Source organism: Pipra filicauda, unplaced genomic scaffold (assembly GCF_003945595.2).
Source record: "Pipra filicauda isolate LSUMZ 115617 unplaced genomic scaffold, ASM394559v2 scaffold521_size369105_pilon, whole genome shotgun sequence".
Lineage (NCBI taxonomy): Eukaryota > Metazoa > Chordata > Aves > Passeriformes > Pipridae > Pipra > Pipra filicauda.
This window is the reverse complement of record NW_024104667.1, coordinates 83,464-103,493: the sequence shown is the minus strand read 5'-3', so window position 1 is coordinate 103,493 and position 20,030 is coordinate 83,464. Positions and strand designations below refer to the sequence as shown.

Below are 20,030 nucleotides of genomic sequence, written 5' to 3'. Positions count from 1 at the left end.
GCTGTTTGTTGCAGTCTTTCTCCTCACGAAGTCCAAGAAGATAGCTTTGAGTCCTTTCTCTTCGGTCTGCTATGTGATCTCTCCCTCTCGATCTCATACCTCGGTTCGTAGGCTGCTGCAGTGTAGTTCAGCTTACCAAGCGTCCTCCGAGTCAGTTTTTGGCTGCCCCCGGTCAGCTTCGGCAGGCAACTCCCGAGCTCTTGGCCTGTCTACAATTTCATCTGGGATTCTTCTCCTGAGCGCCGGGCCTACCTCCTCCAGCCCGTCTCTTGGCTCAGCTTCAATGCTGAGCCTCTCCTCCACTTACAGTGGAGGGAAAGAAAAAAGCCCCCCTCCACAGCTTTAACTGCAGAAAAGGAGGGGGAAGAGAGGGCTTGGCTGCAAAGCTTGCCTCTCTTCTCTTACCTCAGGTGCTGCAAATTCCTTCCTTCACAGCACACACTCTAAATGGTGCCTCTTAACTCTGGCCTACACAGAGTTGGGGGCTGCAGGGCTCCCCCTCCCCCCTGAAGTGGGGGGAAGGAGCCCAGCCACCCCCTGGCCTTCTACACCTACACACAGCAGATACCAACAGCAGAACTGCCAACAGCTTCTGGTGCTGTGTATATATGATTTTTAGCAGAAGCGAACAACATGGAGGGTGATTGGCTCTCCAGGGAACACTGCCCTGGCACCCAATCACCTCTGAGCCCCCGAACTCTCAAGGGGGGGCCAATTTCAAACCATGACACCACATCCATTGGAATCTGACAACATCCATCTTGCCATTTTACTACTAAAAACTGAATTTCCTGGGCAGGTCCCTTGACCTTACTTTGCTTTATGGCAAAACCTGCCTTGAGGAGGATTTGGATTATCTTTTCCCCTTTCTCAAAAACTGCCCCTGCTGTGTTGCCTCACGTGATGATGTCATCAATGTACTGGAAGTGTTCTGGAGCCTCACCCTTTTCCAGTGCAGTCTGGATCAGTCCATGGCAAATAGTGGGACTGTGTTTCCCCACCCCTGGGGCAGTCAGTTCAAGTATAGTGGATGCCCCCTGTAAGGGGGGTACTGTTGAATTAGATGATCAATGGAGCATAGAGGCGTGAGAACGAACTCATATTAGGATGTGAAACCAGCTAGACTATGGTACAATGTAACTTATGGCAGAAGCTAATTGTAAGGTCCATTGTGCTTTTTAACAAGTCAGCTTGTAAGGTCCATTGTGCTTTTTAGCAAGTCAGCTTGATATCCCCTATTATCAGAGCTGAGTTTTTCCTTGGTTTTGCTACATATTGCAAGATAGATACATCTACCCTTGAAACACAATGGTAGAGGTCATCCATAGGGGTGAGAAAGATGATGATGGGAGGAAGATTATGTGGGCAGGGGTCGCTCGCCCCTTGCCCTACAAGTAGGGCATGCGCAGACTGTTGCCATGAGGTCATGATTAGGCGGTGTTTGGCTGCCATTCAGGCATCACCTTATACTACGTACTGGCCCTACGTAGTGTAATGTGGAACTGATAAAAATGGGGTGTCGGAGCTGCTGAGTTGAGCGATACTCATCCTACCACCGAGACTGTGTTGCTCCGCGGGGACGCCCGCTAAGCATGGGTACCGACCAGCTGCTGCAGATCCTGACAGCCCTGGCCTGTCTGTGTGGGTAAGCACAGGTTATTGATAGGAAGCAACTGAGAGAACAAACTTTTTAATATCCTTTTAGTGTTCCTTTAATTCCCCTTTTATGTTTATAGTTGTTTGTTTTTTTTTTTCCTTTAGTTTCCCTCTTTACTAACCAATATCATGTTATCCATAATATTGTGTTAAGATCCTTTTTTGGTATCCCTTTTTCACTAGTTAATACTGTATTAAATGCTGTTTGTAGTATTTGTTTTAATGCCACCCGATAAGATAGTTATTTTGTATCCTTTTTTAGTTTTTAATTCCTCTTGCTAAGTTTATTACTATTATTATTATTCTCACTGTAATAAAAGATATTTTGTGTGCTTGAGTATTTTTTGGCACTTGTCTTTATTCCGGACATGTATCCGAACGTACTGCTACATAAATTGGCGTAGTCGGCAGGATACATGGAGGAATAAGCAGTGCCCCAGGGAATTCGTTGGTGGAGTGCTCAGCTGACGTTTCTCTGTGTATTGGTGGGAGATCTTCAGGTGGAGTGCACAGCCTGGAGAGCCGCGTCCCCGTGTGTGTTGTGTAAAAGGGAGATTCTCAGGTGGAGAGCATAGCCTGGGAAGCCGCGTCCCTGTGTGCGAGGTGAACTCTGTGTGGGTGCCGTGGGTGCCAGTGTCTGGGTTCATATCTTCTGCTAGTTTTACTTTGTTTTAAACTGGGTTTTGTTGTTCTTGTTGATTAAGTTACTATATGGGTGGCAGTGCTTGTGTTTTATATGCTTTGTTTGGTTTTTTTTTGCATATGGGAGGTAGTTCTGAGCAATTAATTGTGATCACACTTCTTGAGACCTAGAATTAAGATTTGTCCTTTTTGTAACTGTTGTTTATATGTACGACTTCATTGTATTAATTGTAATAAATATATCCTGGGACCTAGAGGCAGCCAGGAGATAAGGCTAGATCGTACTTTAAATTTTTATTGTATTCGGTGTGGAGCGAATCAAAGCCTAGAAGATACCCGGTGGATTAGGTTTTATTGTTGTTTCACTCATAGGTATGTCTTTCTGAGGATTCATTCAGAGTTATTGTAGAGTGTGTATTTTGTGGTTGGTATATAGAGATTTTAGATTTGATGTGTATGTGTAGTTAGGCTTGTTTGTGATGTAAGAGCCATAGTTTGTGGATTGGTGTGTCTCATTGTGTTTAGCTTAAAAATTGAGAATCTTTTGTCATTGTTTTGTTGGCAAGAACGTTAGTAGATTAAGATGAAAAAGTGGTTAGGAGGGTCAGCCGCAGGCGGCAATGAACCCAAGAAAGCTCCTCCCCGTGAATTAATAGAACTGGGGCAGGAGCCATGGATTACTTTGTGGAGTAAGTGGGAAGCATGTACAAAGATTCCTCTTGAGTATTGGGGGCAGCAGACCCCGATGGAGGTATTGCGATACTGGGAGCAGTTTACCCCTACTACTAAATCAAGCAGTCGTCTGGAACAGGCTGGACGAATGGGGGGTGCACTGCTTACTGCATATAAGTTAACTGTGGAAAAATGCACAAAACTGCAGGAGCAGCTGAATGCTGTAAGAGCCACTCAGTTGGTACAACGCCAGACTTTACTTGACCTTCAGGCCAAGAAGAACAGGGTAGAAGATAAATGTGTTACTTTAGCTGAGAAATATGCTGTGAGAACTGTTCGGCGCAGACAAAAGAAAATAGACCGAAATGATCGGGGGCCACGGGTGCGAGCCATAGTCACTTCCCCTGATTGGGATCCAGAGAAGTGGGATGGTAACATATGGAGTAGTAGTGATGATTCTGATGAGGACGATTTTATAGAAAATTCAGAGAAGTTATCAACATCAGATGAGTTGGCACACAGAGCAAGAGGCTGACTCTGTGATAATAGACAATGTTGATGCCACAAAGTTTTTAGAGTTAACTAATGATGTATATGTACAAAATGCCCTTTGGCGTTTAAGACAAACACCAGGAGTTGATAGAACTTTAGTTTCAGTTATTGCTGAAGGTCTTAGTGACCGTTTTACTAATGATGAATCACGGCAGGATGGAAGTTCATCCTGGGTAACTCTTCATCAAGCAATCAAAATATTAAAGGGGGAAGGGATGAAAGTAGCTATTGAGCTGCAGAGCCCTGAACTTTACATGCAACAGCCTTTAATTCCAGTAATGTGAAACAAACTGTTAGAAGGCTGTCCTGTACCCTGGAAACCATACATTATTCCACTACTAGTGTCTAACTTGGGGGCACCCATAGAAGAGATCATAGAGAGGTTGCAGCAACTTGGTGACCTTCCAGGCCTCCCACCCACAGAACAAAACCTTAACTTGATACAATTATACTGTTGTAATGAGGAAGAGTAATATGACACCTCAAGTAAATATTAAGTTGTTAGTATTTGGAAGGGGGGAGTTGTTTGTGTTTTGCCTCCCACAGGACCCTGCTGGCTTCCAACATGTTAGATGAAACCTTATCATGAACGGCAAGAATTCTGAACAGAGATCAGTGAACGTTGAGCAGCACAAGACCAGCCCGAATATCACATGGAAGAAAAACATATCCTAAATATAGTTAATTGTGTCTACTAACTTTTGCTAACTGGTGTAATGACTCAGTTATCGTGTACCTGTCTCTTGTGTGTCTTGTCCACACCTGATGTTGTGATTCATGTAATGAACAATGTCCTGGTCAGAGGCTGGGGGGATATACCTACCACAGCCATGACTACTCTTGCATTAGCCTATTCAGTGCAGGTCATGTATCTTGAATAACAAGATGGATTGGTTATTCTTTTCTGCATAGCAGGTCTCGTGTCCCAATGGATCCCTGGATCTACTATTCCAGAGATAAGAAGGTTTATATTTCTTAGATGAGTTGCACCAACAATCTGTATGCTTTGTTTTGTATTACTGGTAAGCAACAATCAGAATTGGAATATTATTCCTGAACTGTGTGCTGCTAAGTTGTTTTGGCAGCAGTGTTAAAGGTAAAGGCTAAAGCTAAGCCCTGGCTTCAAGAAGTGAAAGACATATGTGATGCTGTGTGCAGAGGGACTGCAATTGTACTTGGTTTTGTCTCCTGGGATGAGGCAGACATACCACTAAGGGGGGAAAGAAGACAATGGAAAACTATAAAACTTGTAACATCCTGAAGCCTAATGGTCATCACTGTATAGAATGATCCGTTTCTGTGCTATTCATGTCACACCAGTGATGTTTGTGAAGATCAGACAGAACGGTGTGGTTTGAGAATTCTAAATCAGACACTGATTGTTTTGCATGCTCATATTTGTATGTGTTTTGTCCCAGTAGTGTTACAGCAGGTGGCAAGAATTATTTGGAATCAACAAATGACAGAAACCTTTTAGCTTACGAGTCTATACAAGAATATATGTGACTGTGAAATAACCATGTGTGAGGTGCTAGGCCTCGCAGAAGAAAAGTTTATGTTGAAAAGCTGGTTGGCAAGACTGCAAATGAAGGACTGATGTTTGTGGACCTCCCTATGGGCTCTGGCTTGCATCATGTTTACAATTTTCTTATGATGAATTGGTAATATTCTAGTTAAGTACAGAAATGATTTCACACTCAATGGTATAGTTAATGTAAAGATAGATAAAATTCTTTTATAGCATGGAGGCAAGAGATAACCTGTACTATCACTCCATGAGGTGAAGGGGGATTGACTGCAGTCAGGGGTAAACTGGGGCAGGACGGTTTGCTCCCGATGAGGCCTGGAATCTGTACAGAGAGTGCAAGCTTTCTGTGGGAGTGGTTGGTGAGACCAGGATGTTGTCTGGTGTTGCATCAAACTCCAGATATACATTGCCTGTGATGGCTCCTAACAGGCCTATAAATGTGTGACTGGCAGTCAACCACTTCATACTATAAAAGATGAATCCAAACTATAAAATTCTGAAATGAGAAGTTCTGTTGTACTAGACTTTATATTTTGCAGAAATTCCTGAGATTCATTGCGTTGTCTGAGCCCATATGATTGGACACACCTGTTCACCTGTCCAAACTTAGAAACTAGGTCTGTCAACCGGGAAAAGATTATCTCAAGTACTGTTGACTCCAAGTAAATGACCACTGTAATCCACTTAGATCTCACTGGGGATGGACATGATTATATTATTGTCTGTATTTTCGCTGTTACTCAGTTGGTATGTTGTTTACATTTTTAGAAATGACACTTCATCAATACGCTGTTCGAGTCATTCACCAGTGTCATGGTCCAACCATGGACCACGCGGTGGGATGGAATCCAACAGCCCCCAGGAGTTGGTTTCTCCCCTGAGGGTGCAGAGCAGCAGAGCCTTTTCCAGACCCAACTGTACCTTCCAGAAAGATATCAGCTATGCTTTGCTTCTTTGCTGACTTCTGTTTCGGATGTCAATGTGTGGACCACCTTGGCCAACGTGACGAAGACGGACGTGATATGTGTGTCCATGGCAACTCCCACGAGTCCTTTTCGCACCTGTCTGGTTGGAGTACCTATTGATAACTACCGGTGGGGAACTCTATATAATGAGACCGTGTTAGCAAACTGCACACATCCAGGAACTCAACAACCTCTTTGGTGGTGCCAGGCATCGTGGCGAGCTAAAAGCGGAAAGGACGCTACTTGGTATATTAAGTCTTTAGCATACATGCATAATTTTCCTGCTTTACCCATTCAACCACAAGAGCTGGACATCTTAGGGACATTAACTGCAACTCGATGCTTCTACCTAAACTATACGTCAGGTACCAAGGTTAATGAAGGAGGAGTTGACATTTTTCCTAGAGATATCTACCGGAATGCATCAGCTTGGTGCAATGAGACTCTGCAAAAACAATTTATTCCTGGATCTGATGCGATAGGTCTCCCAAATGATATGTTTCTCATTTGTGGACAAAGAGCGTGGAAAGGTATTCCGGGAAAGGCTGTAGGAGGCCCTTGTACCTTTGGACAATTAACCTTTTTTTCATCCTCGCAGCGTAACCTTGCCTAAACTAAGAAGACGCAGACGTGACACACGGCGATTTACTCCGGACTGTAACTCAGATGTAAGGTTTTGGAATAAAGCCGAAAGAATAACTGCTAGTATAATATCTCAGATAGGGACTGCTCATGCTTTGGCTTCTTTAAATAAACTAGGATGCTGGTTGGCTAAAGAAGCTAATGCTACTTCTGCTGCTTTGAGTGCATTGCTCACAGATGTAGACTCTGTTAGACATGCAAGTTTACAAAATAGAGCTGCTATTGATTTTTTTGTTGTTAGCCCAGGGACATGGCTGTCAAGATTTTGAGGGCATGTGCTGTATGAATTTAAGTGATCATTCTGAATCTGTTCATGCTAGCATCCAGAAATTGAAAGCCCTTACTCAACAATTACATGTTCGTGATGAATGGAACCTCTTTGGTGATTGGAAATGGGGATGGCCCTGGTTACGAAAAGCGTTAATAGGCTTGTCAATAGTTGGATGTATAATAACATGCATATTGTGTATGATTCCCTGTATACTAACATGTGTACGTCGAATGATAAACACCAAGCTAAATGCATTACAATCTCGAGTAGTTCGTTATCACCCTCTTGCTACCATTGATCACGCGGTGGTATGTAAGGGGGGTACTTTTGAATTAGATGATCAATGGAGCATAGAGGCGTGAGAACGGAATCATATTAGGATGTGAAACCAGCTAGAGTATGGTACAATGTAACTTATGGCAGAAGCTAATTGTAAGGTCCATTGTGCTTTTTAACAAGTCAGCTTGTAAGGTCCATTGTGCTTTTTAGCAAGTCAGCTTGATATCCCCTATTATCAGAGCTGAGTTTTTCCTTGGTTTTGCTACATATTGCAAGATAGATACATCTACCCTTGAAACACAATGGTAGAGGTCATCCATAGGGGTGAGAAAGATGATGATGGGAGGAAGATTATGTGGGCAGGGGTCGCTCGCCCCTTGCCCTACAAGTAGGGCATGCGCAGACTGTTGCCATGAGGTCATGATTAGGCGGTGTTTGGCTGCCATTCAGGCATCACCTTATACTACGTACTGGCCCTACGTAGTGTAATGTGGAACTGATAAAAATGGGGTGTCGGAGCTGCTGAGTTGAGCGATACTCATCCTACCACCGAGACTGTGTTGCTCCGCGGGGACGCCCGCTAAGCATGGGTACCGACCAGCTGCTGCAGATCCTGACAGCCCTGGCCTGTCTGTGTGGGTAAGCACAGGTTATTGATAGGAAGCAACTGAGAGAACAAACTTTTTAATATCCTTTTAGTGTTCCTTTAATTCCCCTTTTATGTTTATAGTTGTTTGTTTTTTTTTTTCCTTTAGTTTCCCTCTTTACTAACCAATATCATGTTATCCATAATATTGTGTTAAGATCCTTTTTTGGTATCCCTTTTTCACTAGTTAATACTGTATTAAATGCTGTTTGTAGTATTTGTTTTAATGCCACCCGATAAGATAGTTATTTTGTATCCTTTTTTAGTTTTTAATTCCTCTTGCTAAGTTTATTACTATTATTATTATTCTCACTGTAATAAAAGATATTTTGTGTGCTTGAGTATTTTTTGGCACTTGTCTTTATTCCGGACATGTATCCGAACGTACTGCTACACCCCCCCAGGTGAAAGCAAACTCTGCCCTGCACTCTGCTGCTAAATGAATGGAGAAAAGGCATTAGCAATGTCAATGGTGGCACCGCTTTGCTGCCTTGGACTCCAGTTTGTACTGAAGTTCCAGCATGTAGAGCACAGCAGCACTCAGTGGTGCTGTGACTTCATTCACGCCACGATAGTCCACTGTCAGTCTCCACTTTCCACTGGACTTATGCATTGGCCACACAGAACTATTAAAGTGTGAGCAAGTCTTGCTGACCACTCCCTGGCTTTCTAGTTCACAAATCATCCCATGGATGGGATTCATGGAGTCATGGTTTGCATGGTATTGTTGACAGTGCACTGTTGTGGTAGCAGTACTTATTGTTCTTCAACCCTCAGCCAATCCCATAACAAAAGGGTCCTCTGAGAGACCAGGCAAGGTATTCAGCTGTCTAATTTCCTCTGTCTCCACAACAGCTATCCCAAAAGCCCAATGATGCCCTTTTGGGTTCTTGAAATACCCTCTCCTGAGGTAATCTATGCCAAGGATGCACTCTGGGCCAGTCACAACAGGGTGCTTCTGTCATTCCTTCCTAGTCAGGGTCACTTCAGCTTCCAGTAGTCAGTTATTGGGATCCCTCTGCCACCCCAGAAATAGAGATAGATTCTGCCCCTACATATCTTGATGGCATCAGGGTACAGTGTGCACCAGTGTCAGCTAAAGCCTTATATATACTCTTGTGGGTCTGATGTGTCAGGCCATCAGATCCACACAGTCCTTTTCCTCCACCTGGCTGGAGGCAGGGCCCCTTTAGTCCTGGTCTTAGTACTCATTGCTCACTTCTTGTAAATATGAACTGGAGGTCCCTTCAAGAGGATTAGAAGTAATATCAGCCTGTTGTTCTGTCTGAGGACTTGCCCACTGGAAACTGGAGTGGCATTTATCCTTGTAGAATTTCCTGCAGTGGTTGTCCTTTCTTTCAACTCATGTACCCATGCTGCTAGGGCAGAGGTGGGTTTTCTATCCCACTTCCTCATGTCTTCTCCATGGTCAAACAGGAAAAACTACAGGTTACCTCATGGTGTTTGCTCTCTCTCGAGCTGGGGGTGCTTGCCCAACAGCAGAGACTCTGGTCCATACTGGTGGTGCATGGGACATTTCCTCTCCAGTTTGCTCGAGCCTTCTGAATCTGCCCGCAGTCTTGGACACTCTTTCCACAGTCAAAGCACAGATCAGTAAGGAGGAAAAACAATGATCTTCATATTGTCTGAGTTGGGTAGTCACCTGAAGCACTGTTTGTTCTACTTTCATTGACATAAATGCCAACAATACACAGCAATGGCATGCTCTTTGCAAACTTCTGCCACAGGGATTGTGTACACTGGATGTTGTCTATAGGGAACTGCTCATCATTTGAATCCCTACAAATTACCTCCAGCACATCTCTCAGGTACTGGATACCTTGCTTCATGGCATTCCACCTGCTTGGGGGCACTACTAGATCATCCTTGAGAGAATACCTTTCCCTTACACTTGACAGGAGTTGCCTCCAGAGGCTGAGACTTTCTGTCCTCTTCCCAGTCCCCTTGCCAATGCCCCCATCCCAGGACAGGGATCCCAGCTGCTTGGCTTCACTACCATCTAGTTTCATATTTTGGGCTGTAATATCCCAGCATCAGAGCAGCCAGGTCACCAGGGGCTCACCCAACTGGCGGCTCAAATCTTTTTGCATATCTTGCAGCTCACCCAGGGATAGGGATGCAGTGATTATCTCTGGCCCCGCCTCTTCCTTCTGTTCTGAGAGCCCTGCTTCCTCTTCATCCCTCACTATGTGAACTGATTTTGCCTTGGATTTCTTCTTCTGCTACTGGCACAAGTTGTTTCTCTGGTTCAGCTGCAGTTTGAGTGACCACAGTGCCTGTTGGTCTGCTTTTCTCCTCTTCCCCCTGAGGGTGCTGTCTAGTAAATGAGCAGTGTTCGACAAAAAGTAGCCAGGGCCCAGCACTTGCATAAGTTCACACCTCTCTGGAGCTGCCACATCAGTCCTCTTTCAAGTAATCTGCCACTTAATCAGGGTCCTGCAGTTGTTCAGCAGTGAACTTCCAAACCATTGGAGCAGAACAGTCCCTTAAAAGCTGGCCCATTTTCTCCCACATTCTATGCCACTCATGATTATTCACCCCGGGCAGATCTCTCAATAACTTCATGGTGTGGTGGACTGCACTGAGGAAACCTGGCAGACTTAGTAATAAGAATATGCTTTCCTCAACATCCAAAGGGAATTCAAAATTCTCAAAAGCTGTTGTAACAGGTCTGAAGGAGGAATGTGGGGTGAAAAGCTGGGAAAAATCATCCTCCCCTGTTCCCCCCACAGATGAGGTATGATTATTAATGGACTCCCAAAGGTAGTGCCTGGGGTAAGGGCAGGAGAGCAACACTGAATACACATCCCTAAGGACCCTCATTGTCCTTGATATCATCCTATTATAAGCTGATATCACACAGTACAGCAACAACCAGTGAACAGACCAAGCAACATTGTGACCAGTGGCTCCACACCTAATACAACAAATGCTTTGATTGAATTTCTTCCAACCCATTGTGGTCAGATCTGTTTTTATCTCAAAACTTCGAGCCTCACATTGGGTGCCAAACTAGGCTGTTGTGCTTTAGGAATTGTATTCTCCAATTTAGTGTTCCCACCAAAAACCTCCAAATCATGTGCCACTCTCTCTCTCCTCCCGTCCCTTCCTGCAGCAGGCTGGAGAGGAGAACTGGAGGCACAGAAGGTCAAGATTGTAGGTTGAGATAAAAACAGCAGCGAGATAAGAAAATGAACAGTAACAGCAATAATATTAATAACAAAAGTGTAAAAGAGACAGGCGAATGATTCACATGCAAATGCTCACTGCAGAGCCCAACCCAACCCTCACCACGCTATCCTGATCTGGAAGAAAGCCCTTATAGCCCTTACCCCCATCCCCAGAAAATGACATGAGATGGTATAGAATAACCTCGGTGTCCTAGCCATGTCCCCTCCTGGCTACTGCAAAAATTAACCATTACAACTTGAGAGAAGCATTCTTCTGCTGTGAGGTAGGGATGTACTTATTGATCTAGTACTAAATAACTTCAGTGAACACAAGTTCATGCTTCGTGACAAGCTTAATGCATCTGAATTTGGAACTAGAATACAAGTTTTATACATAGCTTCATCTAAGTGTGGAGGCATTCATCATTCAAAGCTAAAGTAAGATTTGTTAGTTGAAATGAAATTATTCTTATAAAAATATAAAATAATAATTTTGCCTTCTTTATATGTGTAAAACAGATCAAAATTTGGACTAGCACCTAGCTAATCTTAATTCCATCACACGTCTTTAGGGGACTCAGCAGTTGTGTATTTTAACACATTTAGTAAAATTTTGAGCTAGAAAAGTATAAACATGCACATTTTTTTCCCTTAAATGTATGTTAAAACCATCCTACTTGCATGAGTCTCCAGTGTGGCAACACAGAGATAGCTGCGGGATGATCTACCTCTAAAGCCATTCATGGTTTGAAAAACAAATAAAGAGATTCATTTCAAAGCAAATTCTTGCAATGTCCTCTTTAAAAAAGGATTCCTGCAGTGTCTTTAAAAACAAACGTCATGTTAAAAAATTGTCAGAACTTTTTAAAAATTGTCATATATTTTTCCCTTTTGCATTCAGATTTACTACATAACATGAAGTTATAGAACTCTGGAGGGAAAATAAGCACTCAATTTTCTGCTTAGGTTACTAATTCATATTAGTGAAAAGTATCCTAAGCACTCCTTAAGAGCTCTGTCTTTACTTCTCTTTTTTTTAAGGCAGGTCTTTAAATGTTTTTATTAATCACTTGAGGACCTTTTAACAATCACACAGAGCTCAATGATTTGTTTAGATTTGTGGGTCTGTCAACAGATGGTCCACTATGAGCTATAATCTTGATCATTTCACTTCACCTAAAGTAAGGGAAAAATAAGCCTTTTTCATATCCACCCCAACAATGAAAGTACAGTTCTTTAAGTACAGCTAGCCAAATCTGGTTTTATGGTTCTAGAGCTGAGTGACACATATTCTATATTTTCCTAATCTAAAAGATACATTAGCTTCCCAAATCAGAATTTCTTCTAGGTAGAAAATGTTTACATCTATAGACAGTGTATCAGAAAATTAACTTTCTAAAAGGCATAATGGTCAGTGTTACTGGTGCCAGAGGAGAAAGCTTCATACTATTTAGGAGGTTCTTACATATACCAGAGAAAAGGAAAATATCTGTGTTCATATTTTCCTACTTCTTTGCCCAATCCTACATACTCCCTCTCAGCTGCAGAAATATGAAGGAATGGCCCTGGCTTTACCTGTCTGAAGAACTCCTCTAGCAAAGACATTGTCCAGCGATGGTGGAGATCCCAAGCCTTGGCTGGATGACTGATATCTGCTGTATGTAACAACAGTGATAAGGCTTTCGGCTTGTCAATTCTGAAAACCCAAAAGATTAAACAAATTAATTGTCTACTCCTGCAGGGGCCAATGACAAAAATGTTACCTTCAGGGAAATAAGGTAATTAGAATCCTTGGCCAGCATATTAATAAAGTGATTTCTCTGCTCATAAAGTCAGACAACTCTGAACGACTGTCTTATTTCTCCAACATACACCATTCCTGTTTTAAAAGACATTAAAAAATACAAAAAGAAATGTTGCTCAGCCTTGTTGAACAACTTTCCAGGCTTGCTTGTCTGCACTAACAGGCTTGAAGAGCTGCTGTGTTTCCCATTTCATCTGGGCTGCATTTTACGCATCTCGGAAGAGAAGTTAGTCCCTACCATCATACTGTAATGAACAATCAGGATCTCATCTCAGGGGCTCTGATGAGTCTACACAGTAACTGATAAATGTTTCACTGATAGAAAACTAGTGTGAGATCAGAAACGAACCCTGGCATCTGTTTTCACAGAAAAAAGGTTGGTGATTTCTTACAACCATAACCTAAGAGGTTAGCCCAAAAGCTTTCTCAGGATGGGTGGTCTCATTTTTTAATTCCTCTTTTTGGCTATCTGAAATAGTTGAAAGAGTTGTAGCTTGTGAGAAGGCCAAGTGGCTAGTCGCACTCTGGTCCGCTACAGGTATAAAATTCTTATACAGGTATAATTCTGGGACGCTTTGGACAGACCTTTGTCCAGGGTAAAAAATTGACCATCACTCAGCACTTTGTGCTGTACAGAAAGAATTTTAAGGGGAAGAGCTGTAAACAAAATATCACAGCTCCCAGTGACATACTGGGAAGAAGAAAAGACCTTTCCCATACTGCTCCATCTATTATTTTCCAGTTGTTCCCTCAGTGGATCTCAAGTTGTTTTCATCCGTCCTCTGGTTATGAAGCAGGCCCCTTGTAGAGTTGGCAGCTGATAGCATCGGCAGAAGGGCAAAAGCGTAAGTTGTGTTCTGCAGATCTTATAACCTTGTGTCATACTTAATCTGTAGAGATGACTCAACTGAATCATGTCCTTGGTGTTACCCACCAGGAAAATGCCCAGTGAGGCTTTTCCCAACAATAGTGAACATTTCCAAGCTTTGGTCCACCAGCACAGAGTAGAGATGTGTGCCAATGCCTTCCTAAGTGAATTCACTACAAATTCAACAGCAGAAAGAAAATTGATGGGGACATCAGAGAAAGTGAGAGCCTCTGGAGAACTGCTTCTGAAGTTAAACACAATGGCAAAGCTCCCACTGAAAATGCAGCCCCACACTGCACTGTGTTGTAAAGTGACTCACCCTTCTGGTTGCTGCAAAGCATTCTTCATAGCTTTGATTTGCTGGAAGTGACAGGACATATCAGTGGCCAACACCATCTCAATCACTAGAGCTCTGAATTCTCTTTTGAATGGCATCACAATGAGAGCAGCAAGGAAAGAGAAGCACAAAACCCAGCATCAGACAAACTCCAGTTTCTTTTGTTGTGTATTTGCAAATTTTTGACAGCAATGCCTTTGTATGTAACTCTTTCTATTATCCCTCTTTCAGGGATGGGAAAGAGGATGAAGGATTTTCTATACAAACATAGAAGTGGGAGGGTTGCAAATTAAGCCAGGTGGCTGATCCTTGGTAGAGAAATCCTAGATGTTTTTTGAAGAGCATATTGGTATTAGTACTGCTTTCTCAATTAAGCACAAACTTCTTAAATTGATTTCTTTTACAGGGCATTCTTAGATGGAAGCCTCAGAATCAGGTGAACTTGACTAAAACTGGTAGATACCTATGCTGAAAGTTTAATCACACTACTAAAAGAAAAACTACTATGATGCATATATGAACTAAAGACCTTTGAGAACCTGCACTACTTTCCTGATATTATAAATTCAAACTATTCCTGTATTAAGTTTTGTTAAGAAAACTTGTTGTCCTAGTTTTGGCTGGAATAGGGTCAATTTTCTTCTTAGTAGCTGGTACAGTGCTTTGTTTTGATTTAATATGTGAATAATGTTGGTAACACACTGATGGTTTCATTTTTGCTAAATAGTGCTTATTCCAAATCATGGACTTTTGAGTTTCCCATGCTCTGACAGTGAGCAGGTGCACAAGAAGCTGGGAGGGAGCACAGCCAGGACAGCTGAACCAAACACGCCAAACGGATACTCTTTACCATAGAACGACATGCCCAGTATACAAATTGGAGTCACTGACCACTGCTTGGTGACAGGCTTGGCATCAGTCAGCAGATGGTGAGCAATGCTATTGTGTATCACTCGTTTCTCCTGGGTTATTTCTCTCTCATTTTATTACTATTATTATTATTATTAGCAGCAGCAGCATTAGTATTATTATTAATTAACCACAACACTTGTTTAGACTCCAGATGAAATTCTTTTGAAGATGATATGGATGTCCTAAACATTTTTAAATATCAGAACCTTCTGATCTAGACACAATACAAGTTTATTTTCTCTTTCTCTCAGTTCAGCTCTCCACAGGTTTAAAGAGGAAGAACAGTCCAAGGTTGGCATATCAGATCAGGTTTTGTAAGATTCAGAAATGGGTCACCATTCATTTAAAATAAAAGCTACCATTCTCCTTTTCATAAATATTTCATGAAGGATGTAGTCTACTTTGATCACATCTCTTTTGCCTCTAGTGGCTGTGCTCAAGTTCTAGCCCCAGGTCACCAATGTGTAGAGACCCAAGACTTCTGTGCTTACCCCATCTCATGGATGGCACATAATGCAGCCTCCCATCTCCAGTTCTGCACACTGATGGCATCAGCTGGCCTCACTCTTCCCCCAGTATAACCACCTCCTCCTCCCAACCTCTAAGTACAATCAGTTGCATAGTCAACACTGTTGTTGACTATAAAAATATGTCTTACAGTTATATAAGATATAGATATCTTTTATGTCTTATAGTTACATATACTTACATTAAACATGTATGTTGACTAACAATATGGTGGCTGAAAAGCAACTAATTTTAAATTATTTTTAATTTTAATTTTTTTTTCCAGTCCTGGTCAGTTCCCAGCAGCACAGACCTCACTGTCAATACAAACAAGGAGAACCCAAATGCATAGAAACACATTTTTACAAGAAAAGGGTGTGATTATTCTGTGGGAACAATTAGCACTGGGAAACAGCAGACTTTTCACTACATCCTCTGGACTGCAACTGCATCATATTGGTCTGCATGGGCTACTTTGTGCATAGCTTATTGCAGAAGGAATACAAAAGCAAAGGACTCAGTCCAGGAAAATGAGGCACTGACTGCAGTTCAAGCATGTACATATGCTTACAAGCACACACATTCTAGTTCCCCTTTCATAGATGCAAATCTGGAATATGCACATTCTCTGAACTCTGCACATACTTCAGAACATTATTTCCTCTGAAACAGAGATGACAAATACTTCAGAGATAGTAAGGATTTTACTACTGAAGAGTTCTTATTTGTTACTTCAAATAACAGGCATCACAACAGCAAGTGACTTCGAAAAGTGTGGATATAGGGAATGCATGAGAGAAAATCTCAAAAGACATAACACTAGAGGATGATAAACTTGTTCATTTTTTGCTAAGTTGAGATAATGCTGAAATTCATTACCGAGAGAATCATAGATATATGTTTATCCATTTCTTGGTTTCACATCTGAGTCAGATTAGAGCCTGGTACACACAGCTGTTACTTTTTGCTCTGACCATTTTTAGCACTTTGTTTCTGCAATTGTCTTCAAAGTCCACACAACACATTATGGTGCTGCAGTCTGCATGCTGTCTAGCAGTCCTGGCTAAATAGATCCCAGATATTGTTTACAAGTGGTGTTTCCACTGAAGCATCTCTGGACTATATTTAATGATTCTAATAATGCACAAAAGCCTGTTAATGTTGTACATGACATTCCTTCAGAGGAATCAGTCTTTCATCTGGACTAACACCTTTCTATTAGAGAAGCACGGTATATAAAAGCAGAGGAAAAGCAAGTCAACTGAAACAGTTTCCACTTCTTTTATTTTTAGAAAATATATTTGACAGTCTCAAAGTAGAATGAGGTAAGAGAAGAGACTGCACCACTTTCAAATGTCTATACATTGCCGTGAAATTGTGCAAAACTATAGTGCTGGATACTTGGGCTTCATAAATATCGACATATTGTGAAAGGGCACACAGATTCAGCTCTCACTTCATTTCACTTACCAGCGAGATTATAAAGTCGGAGATTCCCCTGGTATTTCTCCAATATCTTGTTCTCCTTCATTCCCTAGTTTTCAAACCCAGTTTTGTAGTCAGGAAGAAGTTCATGAAGATCAAAGTTTAATTCACTCAAATACTAACTGTCCCAAGTAATTTCTTAAATAACTTGACTCCAGAAAAGTTGTCCAAGTCTTTAAAAAATAGGTAACTTAAAAATGTACCCAAGAAAAGAAGAAATCCTGCAAGCTGATGAGAAAGGAAGGAGCATTATACCCCTATAATCTACCCACCATCCTTCTTCCATTATTTGAGGAGGAAAAAGGGATCCATTTCCTCACCATTAATTCAATGTACATATTGCACCTGTTCTTACTGACTACACTCTGCAGCGCATTTTCATTAACTAACGGTCCTAAAAACAACAGTGACCAGTTTAGGATCTCATGGGAGGTTTTGAGTAGGCAGTTGTATTAGCTGCAAAATCTGACCTAAATCCTTTTTATTTCAGGCACAATCAGGAGCAACTGACACAACTTCCATCAGAATCGGGCAGTCTGAATCAGCTCTTGAGACAGATAGGGCCTGACTCCTTTCCAAATCTGCCTCTGATAAACAGCAGTGTTTACTGCTCTAATTTAAGTGTGACTGCAATTCACAGGTGCAGTCTACATGCAACACAGGAGACTCAGGACATTTACAGGAGGCACTGGAGCATGCGACTCCTCAGGGAAGAGCATCCAGGTCTGGCTTCAGAATTGCAAGGCAACAGCTGCGTGGCAATCAAGAAACTGCAGAAAGGCAGATCATATGCACAAAAGGTTGCTCCCAAGCGTGAGCAAACTAAACAGTTGTTGAAACTGGCCTAAAAGACACAGCAAGAGCTGCACTATGCCCTGTTAGCTTGCACCTCTCTGTCCTATATCACACAGTACAAACTGGTGGCAGCATTTCTTCAGGTTTCTTATCTAGCTGAGATAATTCAAAGTATAATTCATTACACTTACTATCTGAGAAAACAAGAGCCATGATCTGGAGATGCTGATCTCTGCCAACTCTTTAGAGCAAACCAGCTCAGCTGGTTTATATAGAAACCTACAGATAGCTGAAGTGTGATAACAATGACAGGAATTGATAAAAGGCTTAAACTAAAATACTTAGTGCATCATACAACATCTCCTGAACTGAACTATTTTGATAATTTTGTCTGGTTGAAGCCTCAGCACTTTATTATTACAGAAATTAATAGGAAAACACTGCATTGAAGGAAATATCATCATTGGCTGGTTCTCACTAAAGGTATAACACTCAGAATATTCACATGTCCATCCTGAATGCAAAGGAACAAAAATTTACAAGGAAAGGGCATGATTATGCAACCGTGCACACGGTTATACTTACAAAAGAAGAGTATGACCAAAGTTGTCTTCAGTCAAAAAAAATTCATGGTTTCTCACCACAATCTTGAAATTAATAACAGTGGTTAACAAAGAGGGCTCAGAATTATTTGAGGGACAAAATGCCAAGCAGCTTTACTGGCAAAGTTAGTATTGAATTAAAGATTACTTCCCAAAGTTGTCCTCCCATACAAAGCTAAGCAACCAAAGATTTTCCAGACACCTTTTTATTCCTGTACTTGGCAGTAAAGAGCTCTGTTTTAATAAACTGCATCAAAGTTATTAGCAATTAAATACAGTGCCAGAAAAGATATCTATAGCGGTATCTTGGAAGGCATTTGTTCACTTTGCAGTTTATTTTCTTAGCTCACTGTGATCTGGTTTTGTTATAGTTTCTTCATTAACTTGCTGATAACTTGCACAAATGGGATTCATGAAATGAGGCAACTCAAGTGATTTTCAAATACTTAATAAGCACCAGAGGTTTTTTTAAAATGGAGGGGAAAAAAAGTAGTTTAAGTACCAATAAGACTTCAACTCTTTTTCTTGATGGTAACACAAAAGTTCTCTTCCATTCTCATCCGCTTTCCTTACAGAACCTGTGGCCATTTATTTTCCAACAGTGAAATGTATCTCCAATTTTCTGCATATCTTTCCTAAAAATACACTCCCTAACTAGATGACTGAATTCCATAAAGGTTATAAAATCCACATAGACATCTGGGATTGCAAAATCCACTGATCATCAGATTTTCTCTTACTAGTAATGTCAAAAAAGGTGTCAGAGTTCAGCTCAGAAAGGCACTTAAGAATTTACTTTCCAAAAAACACTACCAGGGCCTTTTACTGAGAGAGATTTATCAGGTCTGTCTGTAAAAGTGAAGTTTAATTTGGACACATTTTATTAGCTTTCCAAAGCATTCTTCAGTACTGTGTGTCCTATTTTTGAGTGCCAGAATGGAAAACTCTAGGCTTTTTTGTTTTTTTTTCCCAACACCTCAGATTCTGCTGAGTCAGTTGATGTTTACAAGTGCTTCCCAAATGTTTGCCTATGGGAATTGTATGAAATAGTGGCAGTCAAAAGCAAAAGCATGCAAAAATCACAATGTTTTTTAATTAAGAGTCCTTCCAGACAATGGTTTTTATTCTGCAGCTTGATCAGCAGCTATAAAATAAAAAAGCCCTACTTGAGAGAGAACAAATAAGCAATCCAAATCACTAAATATTTTTGCTCAGCCACTTGCAGTATTTCTTAAAGAGATAGATTAATACTTGAAACTTTGGGTCTAAGCACATTGCATCAACAGGACACACATGTTGGTACTATAGAATCAATGAGAAATATCTGAAGCTGGCTTTGATTCAATCAATAACAGTTTAAAGCCTGAAAGCAGACCATTTCCCTAAAGGCAGTATCTATGCAATGAAGCATACTCAATTAGCTGTTCCACTGTAAACAGTGGCTATTCCCTGCAGACAGTGGCTCTAAGGCTGATGTTTCTAGTTAGTTACTTTCCTTATGTTTCCCCACCAACATAAAAGGTTGCTGATATTTGACTAGGCATTGCCAGCTGTAGCTAAAAGAGATTTTTAACATCTTGGTGCAGGTATTTTTTTTCTGTTCCTCTTTACTGCCCACTATGAGACTATTCTCCATATTGGGGGATAGAATTTTCAGGCCACTGCTTCACAACACT

The 20,030-nt window shown here is 41.5% G+C and overlaps 2 protein-coding genes across 13 annotated transcripts in view; one reads left to right on the top strand and one right to left on the bottom strand.

The window, feature by feature from the left end:
• PDE1C (phosphodiesterase 1C) overlaps nt 1-20,030 on the bottom strand; it is a 91,129-nt gene that overhangs the window by 54,326 nt on the left and 16,773 nt on the right. For 11 of the 12 annotated variants that reach the window (XR_005565713.1, XR_005565714.1, XM_039387014.1 and 8 more), the window contains exons 8-9: nt 14,036-14,137; nt 12,620-12,740 (exon numbers count right to left, since the gene is read on the bottom strand). Coding sequence is in view for 10 of the 12 variants with exons in the window: in XM_039387014.1 (XP_039242948.1) it covers nt 12,620-12,740; nt 14,036-14,137 (223 nt within the window). In the remaining 2 variants the exon portion in view is untranslated. The remainder of the gene's footprint in view (nt 1-12,619; nt 12,741-14,035; nt 14,138-20,030) is intronic. The other variant, XM_039387007.1, reaches the window with a different exon arrangement.
• On the top strand, nt 1,451-7,307 carry LOC114000547. The gene is made up of 2 exons (XM_027744915.2): nt 1,451-1,645; nt 5,983-7,307. The coding sequence occupies exons 1-2, from the start codon at nt 1,593-1,595 to the stop codon at nt 6,626-6,628; spliced, it is 699 nt and encodes a 232-aa protein (XP_027600716.1). The 5' UTR covers nt 1,451-1,592; the 3' UTR covers nt 6,629-7,307.

Bases quoted from the DNA above. Each gene is read 5' to 3' on its own strand.
- LOC114000547 (XM_027744915.2), top strand. From the start codon at position 1,593: ATGGGTACCGACCAGCTGCTGCAGATCCTGACAGCCCTGGCCTGTCTG. The intron at 1,646-5,982 runs GTAAGCACAGGT...CCTTCCAGAAAG, and splicing joins GCCCTGGCCTGTCTGTGTGG to ATATCAGCTATGCTTTGCTT.